The sequence below is a fragment of the Schistocerca piceifrons genome, chromosome 11 (assembly GCF_021461385.2).
Source record: "Schistocerca piceifrons isolate TAMUIC-IGC-003096 chromosome 11, iqSchPice1.1, whole genome shotgun sequence".
In the NCBI taxonomy this organism is placed as follows: domain Eukaryota; kingdom Metazoa; phylum Arthropoda; class Insecta; order Orthoptera; family Acrididae; genus Schistocerca; species Schistocerca piceifrons.
The window spans coordinates 3,594,947-3,618,197 of NC_060148.1; the positions used below are offsets into that span (position 1 = coordinate 3,594,947).

Consider the following 23,251-nt stretch of genomic DNA (forward strand, 5'->3'; position numbering starts at 1 on the left):
TTAGGTTGACAGGAAACAAAACACCATCTGTTAACACAAAAAATAGAATCTACCTTTTTTTTGCCAGCAAATGTTTTTCAGCAGTGCTGCCGACTTCATCTGTATTCGTTACACCTTCATTTTAAATTGTTTTAACTACATAAAAGCTGCTAAATTCTTTTAAAAAATCGCTTAATTTAATAAATTTGATTGTAAATGTGAAGAAATGGTGTGTGATGAAGTTTTTTAAGTATCATATTTGGATTTTGGTCTATGTATTGTTCTTAAGCTGTAGACAGTTTTGCAAGTGTATTTATGTTTTCCATTTTTGCTGCATATCTGATGATGGTAATTAAAGACTGAAACCGGTAATCTGCTAACAAAACATTTGTGACCATAGACGTAAATTAAAGGAAACTTGTTACCTATACAGGTCACTGTGTGTGTGTTTTGTACAAAATTAGATGGTACCCAAGAAAAATTTGTATCACGACTGTGTTCATGGTGCCATTTGAAACCTATCTATGTCCGGATCCCGCTCCAGCCACTGCCTGGTCTGGGTGCTGACGAGTCCTCTCCACGTGGCTCGGTCCCCCCACCACTTCTCTTCCTCCACTTGCTGCCAGGCCACACCTCTCCTTCCCACAGATATTCTCACCCCCATTTTCCACCGTTTGCTTTGGGTGCCCTCTAGGTCTTTTCCCACCCATCTTCAGTTCTTCCATAATTTTGGATAGTGTCTGCCCATGCATCCTCTTAACATGCCCATACCACCTTAATCTCTTTCTTTCAATTTCTTCTCTCGTACTTTCTTGTTTAAGGTCCTTTCTAATCTCTACATTCCTTACTCTGTCCATTCTTGTTTTTCCCTTAACTGCTCTGAGAAATTTCATTTCCCCTGCTTGCAGTCTGCTCCAGTCCCTTTCTGTCATTGTCCATGTTTCTCCACCATAGGTGACAATTGGGATGTAATAATTCTTATACATAAGGAGTTTTGCTCTTTCTGAAACTTCATTGTTCCAAATCAGATATTTTATTGTTTGGTAGAAATTGCCTCCCTTCTGTAACCTCCTTAATTTCGTTAGTTATTCTTCCATCCCTAGATATTTCACTCCCTAAATAAGTGAAACTTTCTACCACTTTGAGGGGTTCTCCATTCAAGGTAATATTTCCATTGATTCCTTTCTCCCTTCCAAATACCATTACTTCGCTCTTATCTTTATTTATTTTTAATCCATACCTTTTCATTATTTCCTTCCATGCATCAAGCTGTAACTGTACATCTACCTCTTTATCACCCCATATTACCATATCATCTGCAAAAATCATCTTTTTGTCTTTTTCTTTTACTATATCTTTAACTGCCCTATTCATTCCCTCCATCACAACATTAAAAAGCGCAGGAAATAGAATACTTCCTTGCTTAAGTCCTTGTCTTATTTCGAAGTATTCAGAATTCCCTAGTGGTGTTCTAATTCTACAATTATATCCTCTATACATTGTCTTTATAACATTAATGTATCCATCTTCTATATCTGTCTTCTTCAGTTCGTCCCAGAGTCTTTCCCTGGTAACTGAGTCATATGCCTTTTCTATGTCTATAAAAACCATTATCACCCTCTTGTTATACTCCCAACTTTTCTCCATCAGTTGACGGATAGAAAATATCAGGTCGATCGTGCTCCTTCCTTTCCTAAACTCGTGCTGTTCTTCACTCAGCTCCTTTTCTATCTTTTCACTTATTCGATTTAGTAAAATTCTTTCAAAAATCTTGGCTGTATGGCTCATGAGGGTTATTCCTTTGTAGTTTTTACAAAGTCTTTTATTGCCTTTCTTGAAGATGGGAACAATGTCTCCTGTTCTCCAGTCGTCAGGTATTTTACTATTTCTCAACACGCTTGATAGTACTCTATACAGCCACTGCATTCCCACTGGACCTGCTGCTCTTATCATGTCCACTGATATTTCATCAGGTCCTGGGGCTTTCCCCCCATTCATCTTCTTCGCAGCTTTTTCCATTTCTTCCCGTGTAATTTGCCCTAATTCTGCTTCCCAACTTCTCTCAACTTCTTCATTATTTGTTGTTTCCTCGTGTACCTGCTCCTCAGTGTTTAACAGCTTCTTAAAATGTTCTTTCCAGAGATCTTTTATATTCCCTGGATCTTCAATAATGGTACCGTCCTCTGTTTCCATCTTTACTGGTACTTCAGAAGCCTTCCTTTTATTTTTCATCATTTTATAGAACATTTTCTTATTGCTCTTCACATCTTCTTCAAGTTTTTTTGTAAACTCTTCCCACGCCTTTTTCTTTGCTGTTTCCACTATTTCTTTGCACTTCTTCTTTTCCTCTATATATATTTTTAGTTTTCCACCATTTTCTCCATGCTCCATTTTTTTCTTCTAACTGCTTGGATTGTGGTATCATCCCACCAACTTGTCTCTGTTATTTTTTCCTTTCCAGATGTTCTGCCACATACTTTTTGTGCTGCTTCGACTAAAGTGTCTTTGAATAAACTCCATTCTTTTTCTACATCGCAGAAAACTTCTTTTGGAAATTTTTGTGTTATTAATTCTCTGTACTTCTCAGCACATTCACTCTCCTTCAATTTCCAATCCCGTATCCTCATCACTTTCTTCTGTTTTCTATTTTTTGCGCACTGATTCATTTTCCATTGTCCCACCAGTAATCTATGGTCTCCATCTGCACTCACACTTGGAATTACTTTCACATTTGTTACTTTCTCTTCCCATTCCCTATCTACTAGAATATAGTCAATTACACTCTTCGTTCTTCCATCCCAACTGTATCTGGTGATAACATGACTCTCTCTCTTCATAAAGCAGCTGTTTGCTATTTTCATTCCATTCCTCTGGCACAAATCCAGGAGTCTTCCCCTTCTTCATTTCTGCCTCCATATCCAAAACATCCCAATACTTGCTCAAATCCCTTTCTGTCTTTGCCTACCTGTGCATTAAAATCTCCCATCACTATACTAGCACTCTCTATATGGTTTTCTAACACATTTTCAAAGTCCATCTTCTCTTCTTCGCTACATCCCACTTGAGGTGCATAAATCTGGATTACTTTTAGTGTTTCTTTTTGGAATCTCGGGTTTAAGATTATGATCCTGTCTGATATATATCTCACATTTTCAATACAGCTTTGTACATTCTTATTCACCATCACTGCCACACCATTTCTTCCAAACCTGTTATTCCCACTCCAGTACAGTTTTCCTCCTCCTCTCAAATTCTTCTCACCTTTTCCCTCCCACTTTGTTTCGCTTAATCCCAATATATCCAACTTCCTCTCTGTTAATACATCTGTCATTTCTTCCATTTTTCCATTGAGGGTTAATATATTAAGGGTGCCAATATTTAGGTTATTTTTTAGTCCAGTTGTTTTCATCTTCATGTACTGATGAATATCATCAGGTCTCCCATCATTTGCACCAGTACTCGAAGAAGCAGTGGGGTCAAATCCCGAACGGTTCGTTCCGAGGCTCGTGTGTCTTTTGAAAGCAATATACGAAGACTTTCCTACTGGCTCGCTAGGCCTAACGCGAGGAAGGATTTTCTGTTGGGGTTGTCTCCCTTAGCCTTTGGAGTTTCTCCTCCACCACAAGGCAGTGGTTCCCTTCTCATTTAATCCCCAGAAAGGAGGGTTGCCTCATCTGCGAGCTACGCCGTTCCGAAGTCTTCCTTCTCCGCTGTCGCTGCCATTAAGGTCTCCATCCGTAACCCTGGGCACGGGTTCCGTGTTATACCCCACGGGATTGGGTCCCTGCCTGAACTCGGCCATCCCAGCACTCCAGCTTACTGAAGTGTAGGATGCCCACCCCCGCGACGTGGATGCGCCAGGCAGGAATTACCCCAGTGGAGGAATAGGGAAGGGCACCCTGCCTCCCTGGAGTCGGGTTAATGATTGTGTATGGTGCCACAATCAAAGGGCTCATTCATTTGAAATGCATTGTGGAATATTGCCGGCTGGCTTTTATCTCGTGATCTTCAGCCAGTGTAGATTTACCAGGTATTATGATATTTTTTTTTTTTTTTTTTTTTTTTTTTTTTTTTTTTTTTTTTTTTTTTTTTTTTTTTTTTTGCCAATCTGAGTGGTTGGCTGTCAGAGGTTCACGATCCGCTGCTCTTGCAAACTGGAGTCGAGCTCACGGCTGGAGGCTATACGTACCGTCACACCGACGTCTGAGGGCTTTTGCCCGGTCTTTGCCACTGTGGTACTCCCTTGCTATACACAGTGGTGATTCACTGCAGGACAAGAATTTGGGATCTGTTCACCTTAAGGCTTACTTTTTTCGTGTGAAAAATTATTGTTACGTTTCCGGATTTCTGTGGCTTCCCGAACGAATGGGCACGACAGATCCCACAGGGAGAACCCGGATGTCGGTGGATTTTATTCTGTGGCGAGTGTCTCGCTACATGTGCACCGCCGAGGTGGATTTCTCCACCTGTCCCGGCCTGCAGTACCGTTTGTGATCGTCGATACTCTTTCAGTGGATTGTCCGGCGATTGCAACGTAGATGTTTCCACAGGATGTGGCGTCACTCGGGCCTTCGTGGGCTGGGCGAGGAGATCATTTGTGCACTGCTGTATTCCCGACATTTTGACGAGCACGTAAACAGACACTAGAAACTCCCCTAACGTGCGGGTGTTATCCTGCCCGAATGTCGGTCCGGGAAGGCTCGGGACGGAGGGCGACAGAATGGGGCGTACTGCCGTGCTGCGAGGGTGCCGCGGATGAGAACCGAAGTGGTCCTGCTGCGAAAAGGAACGGCACCGCAGACCGTCGGCCCCCGGCTGTCGGGCAGCAGTCAGGGTGGCACCCCTCCGCCGTCCGGGGCGTCTCCGGACACATCTTCGCCGGTCACTGGAGCTCACTTAGAAGTGGAACTCGTCGCTGGAGATAAGTCTGCTCCAGCTAGTGAGATTCCGGGCCAAACGTGCCGGGTACCAGCACAGGGAGGCTCGCCGGTGTACGGAGGTCAGCGTCAGTCAGCGTGAGAGGCACCGCGAGCACGGCCCCCCTTCCGTGAGTCACCTATTAACGATCCTTGCGCCCACTCGATCGCCAGTTGCACGTCGCGGCAGTGGTAGTGGTGAATCCGGGGCTCTGAGTGCCTCTCTGACAATTGCTCAGTCCTCACATTTTGTTGCCTCCCTAGGTCGACCGCTTCGTTCTCGACTCTGTGTTTGGGAACAGTTCACCAGTTGCTGCAAAAATCGTCAGATAGTGGCACCGCTCCTATTCCGACGAGCAGTTTGTCGATTATTGCAGCCGGCTACTTTTGACGATAACTGTCCGTCCTCTCACAAATGGTCACATCCGTGTATACTGTTCGCACACCTCTCTGCTAGGTGTAGTCACTGTCCAGCCGAGTACGCAGAGTGAAATTCACAAACACTTCATCCTGTGGTACCGACACGTCCTCCGTTTACCGTCAATATTAACTGCACGGTGAAATTGTGGTGCAGCGTCACGTACTTATCTGTCAGCTGCCAAAGTTTACAGTTTTGCATTTTCCATCAATACCTGGACAAATATCGGTCTCCAACCAATTTGCAGAGCTCCTTCTCTGCGCGTCATTTTTTGTTAGAGCGTATACGTCCAGTTCGATTGGCCACCTCGGGGATGTGAGGCGGAAAGGCCGCATCTGACATTTCTCCTTTGGGGATGCACTAGAAATTTGTAAACATGACGACAGTTTTGACGAGGGAGAGGAAAGCTTCGAGGTAAACAGATCCCCGATCCCGTGCTCTGTCAAGTAATTGTCGCAGGTAGCGAGGGGAGAACTGCGGCAGTAACGACCGGGAAAGGCTCTCGGGTGTCGGCACGACAGGTACGTACGGCCTCCGGTCCCGAGCTCGTCCCAGGTCTGCCACCGGCGTTGTCGAGTGAACTTTCGACCGGCCAGCCAGTTGTGCCGAGGAAATCGTTCAACAAATTTTGGCCAAAGATCCCGAGACAAAAACCGTCAGTGTTGACGGGCGACCGCAAAAGGTAGACAATTTCTCGCACTGCAGAATACGTCGATCCGTCGTGTAAAGAGTGAGTCGACTGTATCTAGATTTTTGAGCAAAGTGGTGCAGTGTAGGATACAATTTTGTTTGTCGCTGTTGCAGGCGTGGCCGGACCACGGCGTGCCGTCGGACCCGGGCTGCGTGCTCAACTTCCTGCACGACGTGAACGCCCGGCAGGAGAGCTGCGGCCCGAGCGCGGGGCCCGTCCTCGTCCACTGCAGCGCCGGCATCGGCCGCACCGGCACCTTCATCGTCATCGACATCGTCCTCGACCAGATCAAGCGACGAGGTCGGTGCCGCACGCTGCTGGCATTCTCGCGCTTCTCGGAGCGTCTTGCCGTAAGCGGTAGAGGGTGCGTTGGCACGCACCTGTAGTGACAGACGGATGTGCTTTTGTCTGCAAAATTATCAGAAATATGTAGTACTGCATGTGGGGCTGTTGGCTTACAGTAGGGGATAGTTGTCCACCCGTGTGGGGCGGTTGCCCCACAGTATGGGGGCAGTCCTTCATGTTGTTACCTGTGCAGAAGTGCACCCTTCAAACAAATGTATCAGGTGGACTTAAAAAATTGCTCCCCTTTGATTTTCTTCATACTTACGAGATTTGAAGGTCAGAGTCTGGACATCAATTTCCTAAACCACTAGAAAACAAAACTTAAAAAAAAATAGCTTTTGAGCATTAAAGGGTTTCCAGCTCGTGGTAAGCATAATATGCTTGACTTGCATAGTGTTGAAAGAATTGTTGGCTCTTATTGTGTAGCATATAAGTCGTGTGTGGTTTTTTTTTGTGTGTGTGTGTGTGTGTGTGTGTGTGTGTGTGTGTGTGTGTGTGTGTGTGTGTATTCTTGACAAGGGCTTTAATGGCCAAAAGCTGTAATTGTGAGAATCTAAATCATTAATGGAAAATCTCATATAAAGATGTGAAACAAATACCGACAAAGAGATAGAGGGGCTCGCCAGTACTTGCCTCAGCTCAGTACAGCCGACAGATAACACAAAACGGAACAGAACAGAGAATTTACGTTCCTAGCTTTTGGAACTTTGTTCCTTCGTCAGGGAGGAGAGAGGGGGAAAAAGGGAAGAAGGGAAAGTGGATGTAGTTACTCACAACCCAGGTTATGAAGCAACAGTGGAAAGGTAAACAGGGAGGCTAGCAAAAAAAATCGACGGAGGTTTTTTTTTATTTTTATTTTTTAAATTTTTTGCTAGCCTCCCTGTTTACCTTTCCACTGTTGCTTCATAACCTGGGTTGGGAGTAAATGAATGCACTTATCCACTTTCCCTTCTTCCCCCTTTTTTCCCCTCTCTCCTCCCTGACGAAGGGACAAAATTCCGAAAGCTAGGAACGTAAATTTTCTGTTCTGTTTTGTGTATCTATCGGCTGTACCGAATTGCGAGAATCTTTTTGTTGTGCCTATGTGCGACTCGGCTTCACGCTATGTGGTCAGGAGCAACTTTCTTTCTCAAATATTTTTACATTCCATACTGGATTTTCCATTGTTTAATTAATGAATATAGGATCGTAATCTTTTAATACGAGGGCGGTTCAGAAAGTAACCTCCGATTGGTCACAGTGCGAGTTGTGGGGGGAGTAGCGACGCCATCTGTGCGTTCACGCACTCAACGTGTCAGTCGGCATCAAGCCGTGGTCGAGTGAACGTCGTACCTGCGCTAGTTTAGTTTTTGTGGCAGTTTGAAATGTGTGCTGCAATAGAAAACCCCGCCAAATGTGAAGTGTGTGCTGTCATAAGGTTTTTTACAGCCAAAGGATATTCTGCAGCAGCTATTCATCGTGAGCTTTGTGCCGTGTACGGACCGAGAGTTATGAGTGAAGGAGTTGTCCGTGAATGGGTACGTTTATTTAAAAGTGGACGAGAAAACGTTCATGATGAAGAGAGGAGTGGTAGACCATCATTGGTGACTGACGAACTCGTTCAGACAGTTGATGCAAAAGTTTGTGAAAATCGACGTTTCTCAATGTCGGAGTTGTCTACTGGTTTTCCACAGATTTCTAAGACTCTCTTGTACGAGATAGTGACAGCAAGATTGGGTTACCGTAAGTTCTGTGCACGATGGGTGCCCAAAATTCTTACCGACCACCACAAAACTCAAAGAATGGCCTCTGCATTAGACTTTCTGTCACTTTATGAGGATGAAGGAGAACCATTGTTAAACAGAATCGTGACCGGTGATGAAACCTGGATTAAGTACGTGAACCCTGAGACAAAAGAACAATCAAAGATGTGGGCACATTCAAATTCGCCTACCAAACCAAGAAAAGCCTCGCAAGATTTTTCTGCCAGAAAACTGATGGCAACGGTGTTTTGGGATGCCAAAGGGGTGTTGTTGGTTGAATTCATGGAACGTGGTACGACCATTAATCAAGACGTGTACTGTGAAACAATAAAAAAGTTACGACGGGCTATACAGAACAAACGCCGTGGTATGCTGACTTCCGGTATCGTTTTTTTTGCACGATAACGCCCGTCCTCACTCTGCTCGCAGAACAACGGCCCTTCTTGAGTCCTTCAAGTGGGACGTTATCAACCATCCACGTTACAGCCCAGACCTGGCGCCAAGTGATTATCACCTCTTCATGCATTTGAAGAAATGGCTCGGGTCACAGCGGTTTGATGACGACGAAGAGCTCAAAGATGCGGTCACAGGCTGGCTCCAGGCACAAGCGGGTGATTTTTATGCAGAAGGAATTTCAAAGCTTGTGAAAATGCCTCAATCGCTATGGAGACTATGTAGAAAAATAGTGCAAAGATGTATTTGTAAGATGTATATATTAAAATATTTTTATTTAACTTGGTGTATTTTTTAAAATCAACCGGAGGTTACTTTCTGAACGGCCCTCGTATAAATAACAGATTTTTATTTTCAGTCAGCAATCACATTAAAATAAATTAGAACTGACACATACTTGTGAAATGATTTTTTGTTAATTGAAAGAAATTGTGTGCATAATTAATACTGTTCAATCTCCAGACGAGAAAAAGCGTTTCAGTTTCTGTTTGGCGTTTCACATTTTTTTCTTTTGACGAGTAGCAATCTGTTCTTTACATAATATTGTCACGGTACCAAATACAAGTTTGAAAACCCACATTCTCACGCAATTGGTAGTTAAAAGTAAAATGTTTTCCTTTTATGAGAAACTTGTTATTGAGTATGTGTTTGTTAACATTTCTGTTTCATACTAAATACAGAATTTATAAATAAAAGAGAAAAAAAGTTGCTGCTAGTGGGAATTGATGCGAGGATGTCACAATTTCTGCACTTCAACATTACACATTCAGCTACTAGTGACTGTTTCTGTACAGTGTAATGAGTAACAGCATTTGGAAATCTTGCAATTTTCTGAACCTTTTTAAATTTTTTTAAATTTTAGTTTTTTAATTGTGTCACACTTCTTTAGAAAATTGATGACCAGGCTTTGAGGTTCAGATCCCGCAGGTGTGGAGAAAACCTAAGAGGTCCTGCCTGCTACATCTCACAACTGCTTCCCCCCAATGCCGATTTTCATCCCATTTCGTGTTTCTCTACTTGTCTTCCCCTGGGTCTGTATCGGTGTTCTGCCAGCTCCCATTCTGTCACTGTGCCCCTACGTTCTCAATCTCCCACGCTCTCTCGCACGAGCTCCTTTTCTTTCTTTCACCGTCTCTTACCTTACTCTGTCCATTCCAGTAAGTCGTATTCTGCTTACTCGAAATTTCATCTCGCGAGCATCTTTGTGGGTCACCAGTATTTCCTTCGTCGCCTACTTCGTACCCGATGCGTAAGTGAGTACCGGAGCGTAATACGCTTGGTACAACATTTCGTAGCTTTTTGGTGGTGCATCCTTGCTCCGTACTAGGCTTCTTACGATCTGCCACATCTTCACCTTCCACTAATCTCCGTATAACTTCTCCCACTGTCTTCTGATGTGGTCCCCAGGCACTCTGATTTTTCCACTTTCTGTCACACTTGTCCTCCAGTACTTACACTTGTCGCTACTCTCCTGTTGTTCTCCACCGTCACCGTAACTTCACGACCGGCCCGTATAACCACACGTGTCGGAGCACCACTTCCACGACGGGGAGCCGTCCGATCCTCCCTCGGGATCGACTACGAGAGTTGGTGTGCGGCCCCCTCCGGTGTGGTGTGTAGGTGGTTCTCTCCGTCCCACTAGTCGACTACCGGGCTGGTACCGAAGTCCCGCCTCGCTTACATAATTCACAAACAGTTAGAAAATCTTCATTGACTGTCACACGGATAACACTACGTGTAGTCAGTTGAGGGTATGTATAATCCATCCTGGGGGTAGACGGGGTGGTTACAAGAATGGAATCTGGCTTCCCCTCAAATTAATTGTGCCAAATTCGTTAATAACCGTGTCGACTCTGCTCCCGTGTGGGACAGAGGCACGAGCAAATGGTGTCACAGTCTCCTCGCACTTCTCTGTACCAAATTTCTGACCGTACTTTCTCACTATTCCCTCCCGTACATTCGTCCGTCGTCGTACCTCTTCTCCGGTACTTACTTTCGACTTTCGTCTCCTTTTGGCACTGCCGGTCCTGTTTTTATCTCGTCCGTTACGGTGATGGAAAAATAGAGCGGGTAGTGCATTCCGTCACTTGACCTATTTTTCTGTTCAGACCAGTCTGTTTTCTCTTCTCCACTTTTACACAACTCACACTTCCCTTCTTTTCAAACTGCACCTGTGGGCGAGACTTGAGGACGAAAGTAACCTTCACACGTTGTCACTTACAAGGAAAGTAGCTCAGTGAAACTTTCCGAGTACATTAAAAGGACAGCTACGCTATAGTGTAGAAGGTAACCGAAAGAAGAGATCGGGGTACGGGGTGGCGGCAGGAAGGGCATCCCGGCCACCCACTAACTTCGCCAAATTCCGTAGTAATGGGGCCGACCCCACTGTGAAGTGGCACAGAGGGCCAAATGATATGTCTTTATATTACTCTCGCGTAATTTCAAATGTGTTTTCACGAATGTGTGGAAATGGAATTTTTTCACGTTACATAACAAAAACAGTTCATTTTATGTTTTCATTTCTACGGAGTTGAGGTGCGTGTCTTTTTGCCACACCGCAGGGCTGGACTGCGAGATCGACATCCAGCGGACGATCCAGATGGTGCGGGCGCAGCGCTCCGGCATGGTGCAGACGGAGGCGCAGTACAAGTTCGTCTACCTGGCCGTGCAGCACTACATCGAGACGGTGCGCCAGCGCGCCCAGGCCGAGCAGGTGTGTGCTATGTGTGTGTCTCCTGACGTGACCGCCTTAAGACTGGTCGGCTAAACTTCACGACACTTAAACAAATTGTCTAACTTGATAGCGAGTTGCTGCCAATTCGAGTAAACTTTACGGGGCTGACTACTGAGCTCTTGTGACAGACATTTCCACCACGTTGCAGAAATTGTACGTCGGCGTGCTTAATCCGTTTGCAGATAGTCCCGAGAACTCGACATTTGAGGATCTGGCATTTTAAGTAAAAGTCGAAAGCTGACTCCGGAAATCTCTGTTTAGAACCTCGACGCGACCTGAATTTTTTTTATTGCTTAACGTACTGCACTACTAATATACTTTCTTGGCAATACTTGTTTATTTGGGCACATTGTTTGCAAAATAGATTTATGAAATTACAGTTACAAACTTTCATTGCAGTTTTGAAGTAAACAAATGTTTGTTTATAATGAATATAGTTTCAAATATTGGTTTTTAGGTTTTGAGACGGAGATAAAGTAATGAAATGTAGTTAACAATACTTGACCCAAAATCACATATTTCTTGTTAAGTACTGAATAACTTTTTGTGCTAACATAAATTGGAGAGGTTTTTAGACTGTGGAATTTCTTTTGTCTGAATCTCAAAAAGGTCATTTGTTTATATCACAGATTTCTCAAAGGCATAATTACAAAATTAATTACAGGCATTCTGAGTCTTGTATCTCTTATAACACTATTCCCTAGGGTACTACGTGAAATTAATTACATCTCGTGTCGTAAAACATTTCGAATGGTTAATTGGGCTTTACGTGAAATAATCAAATTTCAGTGATTAATTTGCTAGTTAGTTACGAGGTGGAATTCGATGCTAACATTGCCGTGACATCTTCACTTGTAGTTTTCAACAGTTTCATAATTAGTTTTTCACTAACTGTTATCAGATTTATGATTTTGAAATAATCCATTACTGGTAATGACAGATTCTGGCTAATTACTTTGCAGGCTGGTAAGCTAATTAATTATACTATATCATGTACATAATGTGTGCATTAGCATCTGATCACAAATTGTGAAGAAAAAGGTGTTTCATTACATACTGGATTGTGTGTAATGTGGTATACCGAAAAGCTATCTCGGGCGGTATCGAACAGTTCGTAAAGTGTCCGTCACAAAGTCCTGTTACATGTGTGCCCGCCCGCCCCTTGGCAACTTATTCTCGACGAGTGCAGCTGCCGATCGAGGAGAAAATTTCTGACGCTGTTCGGGGATATTTTCTGAGCAGTTTGGTATAAGGCACCTTTTGTCTCTAGCACCTCATTACAGATCAATCGCACCTCACCCGATTTCTCACCCGTATCGATCCTCGTATCTGTGCAGCCCTGTAAATATCTGCATGACATCGTGAATGTCAAAGGTGTGAGCTGTGCGTCTCGTTCAGAACCGGACTTGTCCCATTCATGTACAGTAGTTCCCATTTATAATTGTACTCTCCACGCTCGGGCCCACATTCGCCAGTCGGTCAGTTCCGTTTCGGGTTTGTTTTTTCTGCCACTGCAAGTCGTACACTGAAACGGGGCAGTACTGCGGAGAGGTGTACAGGCGGAAAGTCGTCCGACACGTACCGCGTCTGCGGGTTCACCGAATGCCGCAGGAGAGCGAGCAGACGACCCTACGCCAGTCTGTTCCCGCAGTGAGGGCGACCGAGTATCGCCGCTCTCGCATCTGCCCGAGGACGGTTGCATTACTCTGTGTTTGGTGTACATTTTGGTTATCGCATATTCTGTGTAAGCAGTATTTTCACAGAAATGACGGCAGTGAGATAACAAAGTGAATAAATCGTAATTACGTCAGTCTCCGTAATGGTGTCGTGTCCCCTTACTCCGAAATACCCCGAAAATATTTCTCGGTGCGCTCGAGAATTTATTGGTTGAGTTTGGGTGTACCCTGTATATTTTGCTAATGTTTTTTTGTCAGTGTGGAGTAGCGTCACATTGCCCAGTCTTCCCGGTCGTCGTTCTCGAACTGTGTCTGCGAGACATCTCAGTTGCCGACAGTAAATGTCCGCAGTGACGGTTACCCCTCGGGGAAGCCAATTCGTAGTACACTGGGCTGTTGCCGTTCCAACAGAAGCGCAGTATATTCTTCAGTGGATGTGTGCAGGTCTATTTATGGGGACTTGCTGCTATGTTTGGGCTCCTTAAGTTAGCGTATTTACTCGAATCTGAGCCGCACTTTTTTCCAGTTTTTGTAATCCAAAAAACCATCTGCGGCCTAGAATTGAGTGCAAAGTAAGCGGAAGTTCTGGAAAATGTTGGTAGGTGCCGCCACAACTAACTTCTGCCGTCGAATATATGTAGCGCTAACACAGGCATGCTTTGCAGACACAAAGATAAATACTCGCACCAAACCCTATGCGTCAGTAAATAAATTAAAAGGTGGAAGACGAGCCTTTTCCTCCGCCTCGAGTTTCGACCACTGCATTTTCATACATTATCCAACGAAGTAAATACAAACTCCGTATTGTGCATCTTCAAATGTAGCAGCATTTCAATGTACTATGAAAATCCGACTGGCAAGACTGTTTGGGGTGTTTGTCATCATGGCCAACTGTACGTTCTGAGTTTTTTCCTACCTGTGAGAAGAGATGGTTCCTTATAGGAACTGTTACGAATTGTGAATCGCATGCAGTATTCTCTTCACCATAAGAATAATATGAATATAAACATTTTGCCATGTATTCTTTCGTGTTTGCTGCTAACTCATTTAAATCCTGTCTGCCTAATAAACTACGAAACTAGAGTGAGACAACAGAAAACGCGGAAGAATATATGTATCGTGTCATGTTGTCTATTATTTGGTTCTTGTTGATCATTATCAAAGAAAACATGAGTGTAGGTAACAACAAATAGCAGTCTCTTGCCATTGTTTCGCTAATGAGACGATTCCCCCCCCCCCCCCTCTCTCTCTCTCTCTCTCTCTCTCTCTCTCTCTCTCTCTCTCTCTCTCTCTCTCTCTCTCTTTTTTAATTGTAAGCGGCGGTAGCGCGCACAAAAGCAAGCCATACCGTGAGCGGCGACAGGCCGTAAACACTCATTATCAGAATGCGACAAACAATGCACGACACAGTACAGTAAAGCATTTTCAGCTTAGAGTGACATAAACACCTATAACAAAGAGAACGGCACTTATCAGATCAAAGAAAAATAAACAATCAATTCAAACCAGACGAAGTATGCGAAAAAGGAAGGGTACCCGTATAAATACGGACAGAGCACCTGACGCATAGCAATGGCTACCTGGTAGAGCTTAACTGCTAAGCTTACGACTCGAACCTAACTACTGTAGCTGTATCGTCATTCATTTGACCTAAATTGTGTCTCGTATTACAATGGACCAACTTTGTTTCGATTTGGAGGTGCGGCTAAAATTTTTCTTTCCCCTCGAATTTCGAGTCTCAAATTTCGCGTGCAGCTTAGATTCGAGTAAATACGGTATATTGAGGTAGGGAATCAATGGTCAGAAATACATATTTATTATATTACGGATATAACAGTGTGCACCACATAGGGAGAATGCGGACTGCCAGTCTGAATGTGTACACGGCAACAGCACACACCCACGACTGCCGTAGAGACGTGCGGTACGCGACTGAGTTCTCAGAACGCACCGCACCGGTGCATTTACCTGTGCCGCGAGCACACCACTGTCTCCGGTGCCGGGTATCCGTCGTGTCGGACGACTCGTGCGGAACTAGGTGCGTCACTGACACACGTGCTCGACACTGGCGGCCGAACGATTGCTGTGAGCCACGTAGCTGTCGTGCGGTGTATGCTGTGTATCTCCGTAACAAAATAGATACGCATTTTGGACCGTCGGTTCCCCGTCTCAGTGTAATCGGTTCTCGAGCAACTGTCATCTGTTCCAGTTTGACCCGAAAGTTTTGAGACGCCCCGAATACCTCGAGCAAAAGCGACGAGAGGCAACACACTTATCTTACTCCTCTGTCAGTGTGTTTCCGTTCTGACAGTTATCACATTTTGCCTTTATATGTTCTGATTTGCTTTTACGATGTATGATGAGGTTTTACTTTGTCTCAGGATTTTCCAAAGTTTTCTCCTGTCAAATGTATTGAAACCTTTTGTTAAAATCAATAAATACCGGATATGTTTCCAGATTGAATTCTTTGTCCCCCCATCTCGTGTGCAAAGTAGCCACCTGCACGTGATCTGTCTTTCTGGAATCTGTTATGTCGTGCCCTGAGAGAGGTTCGTACAATGTTTGTAATTTTGCTTTTACAATCATTCTCAGTCAGTTAGGGTTCCTTTTTGTGCACAGCGGTAGCACCCTCGTTGTGCCCTGCGTGTCATTTACAGCTGTCGCCTCTGCTCGCTTCCCGTTTTGCCCGCCCCTCTTTCTGTTCGGTCGGTCTCCTTCTGTCGCCTCGCAGACACGTTCGTTCACTGTTCCCTCTGCACGTCCTCTCCTCTGTCACCCTCGTGGAGTCCATTTCTGAATTCTCTCTAGCTACCTGTCTCATCCGTCCATCCTTTCGAAGTGGCCGATTCACGACAGCTATTTTGTTTCTATTCGAACAGGTGTTGTCTTCCTGGTTTCTATAGTCACATTTCTTGTGTTGTTCTCTACACGGCCACACGACCTCGTCCCCAAAAGTCCCTCTTCCTCTCCCACTCTCCTCCCTCCCCTCCCCTCCCCTCCCCTCCCCCTCCCCCTCCCCCTCCCCCTCCCCCTCCCCTCCCTCCCTCCTCCGCTTCTTATTCGACTCCCGTCCCACATCTCTGCACTGTGTGTAGCAATACTTTCGAGAGCACGTTTATAGATGATTTACTTCTATTCCAGGGTACCGAGTCGAGCTGCCTTATTGCCGCATATTTTGGCACTTATCGTGGTGGTTCACGACCTATTTTGTGCAACAGTGTCGTAGGCTTTTATGTTTATTCTAACTTACCTCTTATTTTTGCAACACAGAAATAATTTAATTACTAATGTTTATCAAACCTTGCCAAGCTCTGCTGCAATCTGGTAGTGTTCCATTTTTTCTCATATCTTGAGAAGAAATAAAATGTAGAGATTTCAGTTTTTACGAATTTAAGTTCAGATTAGTAAAATGCTCTTTTAATTAATTTTAGTTCGTCGCCCATTTTTACTCGGTCACCATTTTGTCTGAAGGGAAGATGTTCCTGCTCACAAAATTGATTCCAGTTATTCTCTATTCACCGTAATAAATGAATTGTCACTGTCTCCTTGTTTCTGTATTCCACTTTTATAAATAATCTCCTCTGCTAATCACATCGAAACGACACGAGGTCCGTAACGCCACAAATTACACAAACATGTTCGACACAGTAATACAACTGTTGCCAACGTTTTACATCAGTGATATTACAGTACAAACTATTTGAGTAGCTTCAAAAAGATTTAATTATAATGAAGTGTAAAATATGGACAGTAAATCGGGATTAATATCATTTGAGAGTAAACACCAATTGTACGTGTATTTTGTACGGATACGTACCTGAATGTGATGTAAATATTAAACGAGTGTGTGTTAAGTTTGCTCAGTTTGCCTTGTGCACTAATCCATTGTATTGCATTCCTCAACAGAGAATGAGAGTACAGCGTAGCATTTACCACTTCACGACAATATCCACAAAGACCGAGTGAGTCACGACCGTACGATCGCTCCAGGGTCAGCGTCACATTAATTTGCCTGCGGGAGCCTCGTCCCGTGGCCCTCCTTTTGTAAGCGGAACGTATCGTTACTTCCTCTGATTTGCCTATAAATTTTAATGCTGCTTTCTCGTGTAAACGTTCAGAAAAAATGAAACTCGAATTTTCGATATAGGGCATAAAGTCGATAGAACGGCAGATACGCGGGCAGCACGGGGGCTCTTCTAACAGTAAGAAATTTAAAGTTTCACACACAACTTTCTTCTCACAATTTATAGATCCTTAGATTTTTAATGGAGTAATAAGGTGTCAAATTGATACATCACAATTTATTTTTCGTGGCCACCAGACTCTGACGTAACCTCGACTGTGAACCGGCCTCGACCGAACTGCACGACAGAGGGGTAACAACTGTGCGGTCGACCCCACCCCCTCCCCCCCCCCCCCCCCCCCCACCCCACCTCGAGGTTTGCCGGTTTTTCGGCGATTACACGCAGAATTAAATTAGTTGTAAATTGGTTGCAGTCTCTTTTGTTATGCAGAAACAATTATACAAGAGTTCTTATGTAGCAGTTTATTTAACATTTCCATTCGTAATCGATAGCGAGATGACATTCGGGAAAATGGAAATCTTTTCAGATTAACAAATGTAATCTTCATTAGTAGGAAGAATACGTGAAATTGTGTCCACCAGTTACAATAGTGTTCATTTCCAAGTCGACCCTAGGAACTTTTACCGTCACTTATCACCTCTTCCTGTCACGGCAACGTTTCTTCGACGTGAAAAATAGCGGGTTCTGTCGCGGTCGGGAGTCCGCATTAATCTGTAACTCCCCGTAGTACACTGATACTTGTAAAAATTGCAACGACGAGGAGGAGACGTACGTTTACAGTGAAGTGTACTCCAAATGGTTGGAATTACTGAATTGTATGATCACTTTGACTGACAGAGTTCAGTACAGAGTGGGGGGAGTGCCACACGTCAGCCTGCTCATTCTCCAGACCTCAGTCCCCCTCGACTTTTGGTGTGCTGCGGTTTGCCACGAATGGACGCCACGTCGAACCTCTCCCGTAAACACTCGTTCGTCGCAGAAAGTACGAATTTCCACACCTGTGCTTACTGGACTTAGTTTTCTCATTTCAGTGGGTGTCTGATGCTTTTTCTTATCACCCTGTATATCGTGAACGTACGTCCTAGAACGTTCGAGGACTGGTAGTAAAATGTATTAACATTTAGATAGCTTCTGTTACTGAAACTGTTCGACAGTTTTAATTTGCGTGTAGTTTCCTCAGATTAAATATTTAAGTGAAGATTTATGGGCCTGACTGTTCGTAACAAGAGTTACAGATTTCGAAAACGTGAAAAATTGAAACTTTCTGTTATTTTATAAAACTGATTTCATTGTCAGTACTAAAATTAATAAAACTATACATAGAGACGAGATATTTTGTTTTCATATAACACTGAAAATTAAAAGCTATTGTATCTAATGTAGACTTCTTTTCAGATCTTACACTTCAACAGTTGTGACTACTAATTTTCACGGTATCAGATCGATACCTGGTAAAATATCGAAATAAGAGTAGAAAAATACACTTACATAAAACTTGTCTTTGATAGTTGGAAATCTGTACAAACACCGACAGGTACGAACTGTATAATTTATGCAGGAAAATCAGCTCAAAAGTGGCTAAAATTTAGACGGCATCAAACATTTCAGTAATCGAGCAAAGCTTCCGTTAGCACTATATTCACTGTACACTGTTCTACATGGCCTCAGATTGTGAAATGTTCCAGAACATTACTTCCGGACAGTGCAATTTTCACAAACAGTAAAGTGTAATTGTCTGGGTAGGTTAGTTGAGATGTGGGACAGAGGCTAGGGGACGAGCAACTCGAGAAGTGATTCTTCTCCGTGTTGCAACTCCCCGGGCTGGCCCGGGACGGGCTCTGTGAACCCGGGTCAGTTCGGGACCTCGATCGGCTCTAGTGGGGCCGCACCTAGAAAATAGAGCAGTGCCCGGTGTCCGCAAAGCCGTCGCGTCGAGCACAGCTTTATTTAATGTGTAATACAAAACTGTATTACTTTGTCGACAAGTTCGAATACAATTTCAGTTATCGATTTGGAAACAAATTTTGATTGGTTTTGAGCGATTAAATGTTAAGTATTAATATTTGGAAGTACAACTGTTCGTAAACATTGAAATATAATCAATAAAAATAGATATGTGAGTTAGTCAATTACAAATTTGTTTTTTCATATTGATAATTTTACATGTAGATTCATTGTAAAATTTCAAAATTTTGCTAGTGTTTTATGTCATTCCTCACAGTTATGTACAAACAAATTTTTAAAATAAAATTTTTGTTATTCCCGAAAGTTTATTAGGAAGCTGTCAAAACGACGATTGTGTTCCATTTGTGTGCAGCTATTGACGTAATGTAAAATTTTATAAGAATTGACTTTAGCGGAGAATAAATACAAATAATAAGAAAACTTTCAACTGTGTTAGAACTTTGTAAAATGAAACACCTTTTGTTAGTAAATAAGTGCTAAGTACGAAAAATACAAATGGTATCAGATTATTCACTAACGGGGCACCACGTTTCACAGTGGTAAGCAGTACGGGCAGTTACTTCGGAGTACCTTTTTGCTACCTTCGTAGATATTCCTAGTCTGCAATTTCCACTCCGCTAGTAGAACGAGCAGTTGTACATCCGTCCCAGACAGCTCTCTTCAGCTGACTACCAGACGAGATGGTAGTGGGACAAGGATCTGCACCTATCTCCCCGCACCACTCCCAAAGAAAAAATGAATTGTAATAAAAAAAAAACTGGAGGATTAGAACTCTTTTGATTTATTTCTGGGACTATGCTCACCATTATTTTGAAGATTTTAAGTACGTATTTTTGTGTCCTTCCCCCGCGGCCGCAGAAGAGCCTCCAGCTGGGCCGCGAGTACACCAACATCCGCTACTCGAGCGACGAGCTGCCGTCGCCGTCGCCCGTGCTGCCGCTGCCGCCGCCGCCCCCGCTGCCGCCGCACCCTTCCGCCCCCGCCGCCCTCGCCGCGCCCGGCTCGCTGCCCCTCGCCGGGCTGACGGCCGCCCCTCCGCAGCGCCAGGGCGCCACGTCGCTGCCCGCCAGCCCCTGCGTCGGCGTCGGCCTCGGCCTCGGCGTGGGGGCGGCGCCTCCCGTCGTGCGGCAGGTGCGGACGCCCGCGAGGGCCGTGTCCGACGCCCACCTGCCCAGGTAGTGCGCGCAGTCGTAAGACCGACCTTTTTTATTTCAGTCGACGGTATCCCATCCGGTTCGGTGTGGCCCGCTAAGAATTCCACTCCCGGGCCGACCTTTTCACCTCGCGAGGAGTACGTGACCGGTGCTGTAACCCGGTAGCCTGGAAACTTTGCTCGGTGGAAGAGGGGCGGAAATAAGGAAACGCGTGCCTGGGCTCCGACTGTTTCTGAGAAAATGACGGTCGAACTTTTTGGCGTAACTTGACTGCCTTTTAGCGTGCGATCGTTTCGGCCGATACCATGGCTCGATGGCTGTTGCTGCAGCCTCTTAGTTTTATGCCTCGTGTCCAAAACCTAATTATTGTTTTTGTCTATTTTGTTTTTTTTAATTATGTACCCACATCCTTTGAAGGTTACTACCAGATATTTATTATTAAATGAAACAACAAGTTTACTGTTACCAATCACCATTTTATTTATTTCCATGACACGTTCGAAGGTTTAAACCTCCATCATCATTTGGATTTACATTAGTTAGTATTACATTTGTGTGTGTGTTGTGTTACGATTTTTGGAGGATTTTGTGGCACTGCCTAGTGGAGAAACACGACACTATTTCAGAATATGGTTTAGGATTATTTTTTACAAAAAATTAAACTGATATCTAATGGTAAACATTAAATAAGTAAACCAGAGTACCTCCAGGCGTCACAGGTTCTGTTTGCTGTCGTAACACGTCACATGTAAACAAATGTGGCATCTGGAATCAGCTGGGTGCAAGGTTCGTGTAGCAGAAGAGAAGGCATAATCCCAAAGTGCAAAGAATATACATCGTAACAACATTATTACAGAATAATTGTTTAAAGCATTAGGAGGTGTTTGTTTTGAGGTGTCGAATATATGTGTGTGTACTTCAGGTGGTATATAAATCCAATTTTGAAAAGTTAAAACAGCTAAACATTCGTACTCGTTTATACAATCAGGTGAAATGTTAAAATGGCTTAAACTTCATACTTGTTGATAACAATTAGGTGAAATGTTACAGACTTGAATTACATTGATCATATTGGCTACAGCAGTAAAATCGTACATAGATGACACTCTTTGATTGGGATTAATAAACAGATGTGAGAGGCTGGAGGCAGAAGGAGGGCAAGCAGTCTTAAGATTGTTAGCTGCCTAAAGGTTGGGGTAATACATTGGTTAACGCTATAAAATATGCAGATAGATATACATTTGTGCCAGTAGTTGACGTACATACAGTTTTAAGCTGACAAGGAGTAATGTTTACCATTAGATATCAGTTTAATTTTTTGTCAAAAGTAATCCTAAACCATATTCTGAAATAGTGTCGTGTTTCTCCACTAGGCAGTGCCACAAGTTCCTTCAAAAATCGTAACACAACACACACACAAATGTAATGCTAATTAATGTAAATCCACCTGACGATAGAGGTTTAAACCTTCGAAACGTGTTGTGGAAATAAATAAAACGGTGGCTGGTAACAGTGAACTTGTTGTTTCATTTAATGTCAGTAACAGTCACGGTAAAGCATAACCTAAAAATGTTCGCATTTACAGATATTTGCTACCGAGTTTTGCGATATGAAGACATTATATTAATAGGAAAAATTACATTTAGGTTGTACAATAAGTGTCTTAAATTTATTATATAATATACTTTGTACGGTATTTCCAGGGTTTACAACCTTTTTAAATTCTCATCTGTATTCTACAGGCAGATTTTGTTGCATTCCCACGGATGATACCGACTGTAGAAACATTTGAAATACGACAGTCCTGAATCCCACAAGCATCACACGAAGGCAAGTTTGCCACAGTCGTGTTTCCTCGTACGAATCTCACTCAGTAAAGAAATGCTGAATATGCAATTCATTGGCAACAATTTCGTGAGAAACGACACGTGACAGATCTCTTTAGCAAAACTGGTGCTTGCAGCTGATCGTGAATCGAGATACACTACAGGAATTTACTGAAAATAATTTCAAATAATTTTCTCATTCATTTATTGTTCACTTCTTCTTTCTTTCTTTTTCTTTTTTCTTACTTTTTTTTCTTTTTTTTCCAATCGGACATACTATTAGAAAAAGGAGGACATACATATTTCAATATACACTAGAAAACATTACTACACTAATCTTCTGCTGAAATGGGCAGAGAAATGAAAAATAAAAGTAACAATAGCAACAATTGGGTTTTGAATATGGGGTGAAAAAGTGAGAGCCCGCAATGTTAGCTACTGTGCCACCATTTTGGCTAAGATTACTGCATGCTAAAAAGAATGTCAAAAACTTCAGTGTCACTTTTTAGAAGTGGTACAATATACATGGATAAGCCGAGACACGTGTTCTCTTACTTTGAGTCCTCTCCCACTGAGCAAAGTTTCTGGGAAATCAGGTTACGGCAGTCGTCGTGTTCTCCTTATCGGAGTAGCACTCGCAGTGTACGTCGTCAGTTTTTTGCTCGACGTATTCCGGTCTCTGTCTTATCCTACAGTTTTCACCGCCTACAGCTCCCTGTGGTACGACGGACAGGCTATTCCCCGTCCTCTTTCAACACGTGTCCCGTTCTCCCGGCCCTTCTCCTCGACCGTCACTTTCCTCGAGCAGTCCTTCACCTCCCATCCGAGTCCACCTGATTTTCAGTGTCTCTCTACAGCACCACGTCTCAGATGCTTCGATTCTTCTTCAACGTATTAAGGCCGACGTTGCCCTCTTCGCCTGTGCCGTTTTACTCTCGACCCGTATTCTGTGCTCGGTAAACTGTCCATTCCGTTCGGGACGTCCCGTAATACTTCCTCGCCGAAGGCATCAAACTCGTCAGCAAACTGTATTGTCTGTATCCTTTCACGCTGAATTTTATTCTATTCTTTAACCTCTCTCGTATTTCTGTCGTCGCTGCTTCGGCGTGCAGATCGAACGGCGGTGGAGGAAGACGGGTTCTCTGCCCGACACCACTGTTAACGTGAGCCCTCGGTTACCGGCCTTCTGTTCGTATACTTCCTTCTCGGAGCGATTACGTATCTGTCCCTAAAGGTTAGATTTATTTTTCTGGAGATTTCGAATGCC

At 43.7% G+C, this 23,251-nt stretch overlaps 1 protein-coding gene across 1 annotated transcript in view; it reads left to right on the plus strand.

The window, feature by feature from the left end:
• Window positions 1–23,251, plus strand: part of LOC124719895 (tyrosine-protein phosphatase non-receptor type 11-like) — a 299,365-nt gene that overhangs the window by 268,810 nt on the left and 7,304 nt on the right. The window contains exons 12-13 of the mRNA XM_047245075.1: window positions 6,118–6,304; window positions 11,106–11,257. Coding sequence (XP_047101031.1) covers window positions 6,118–6,304; window positions 11,106–11,257 — 339 coding nt within the window. The remainder of the gene's footprint in view (window positions 1–6,117; window positions 6,305–11,105; window positions 11,258–23,251) is intronic.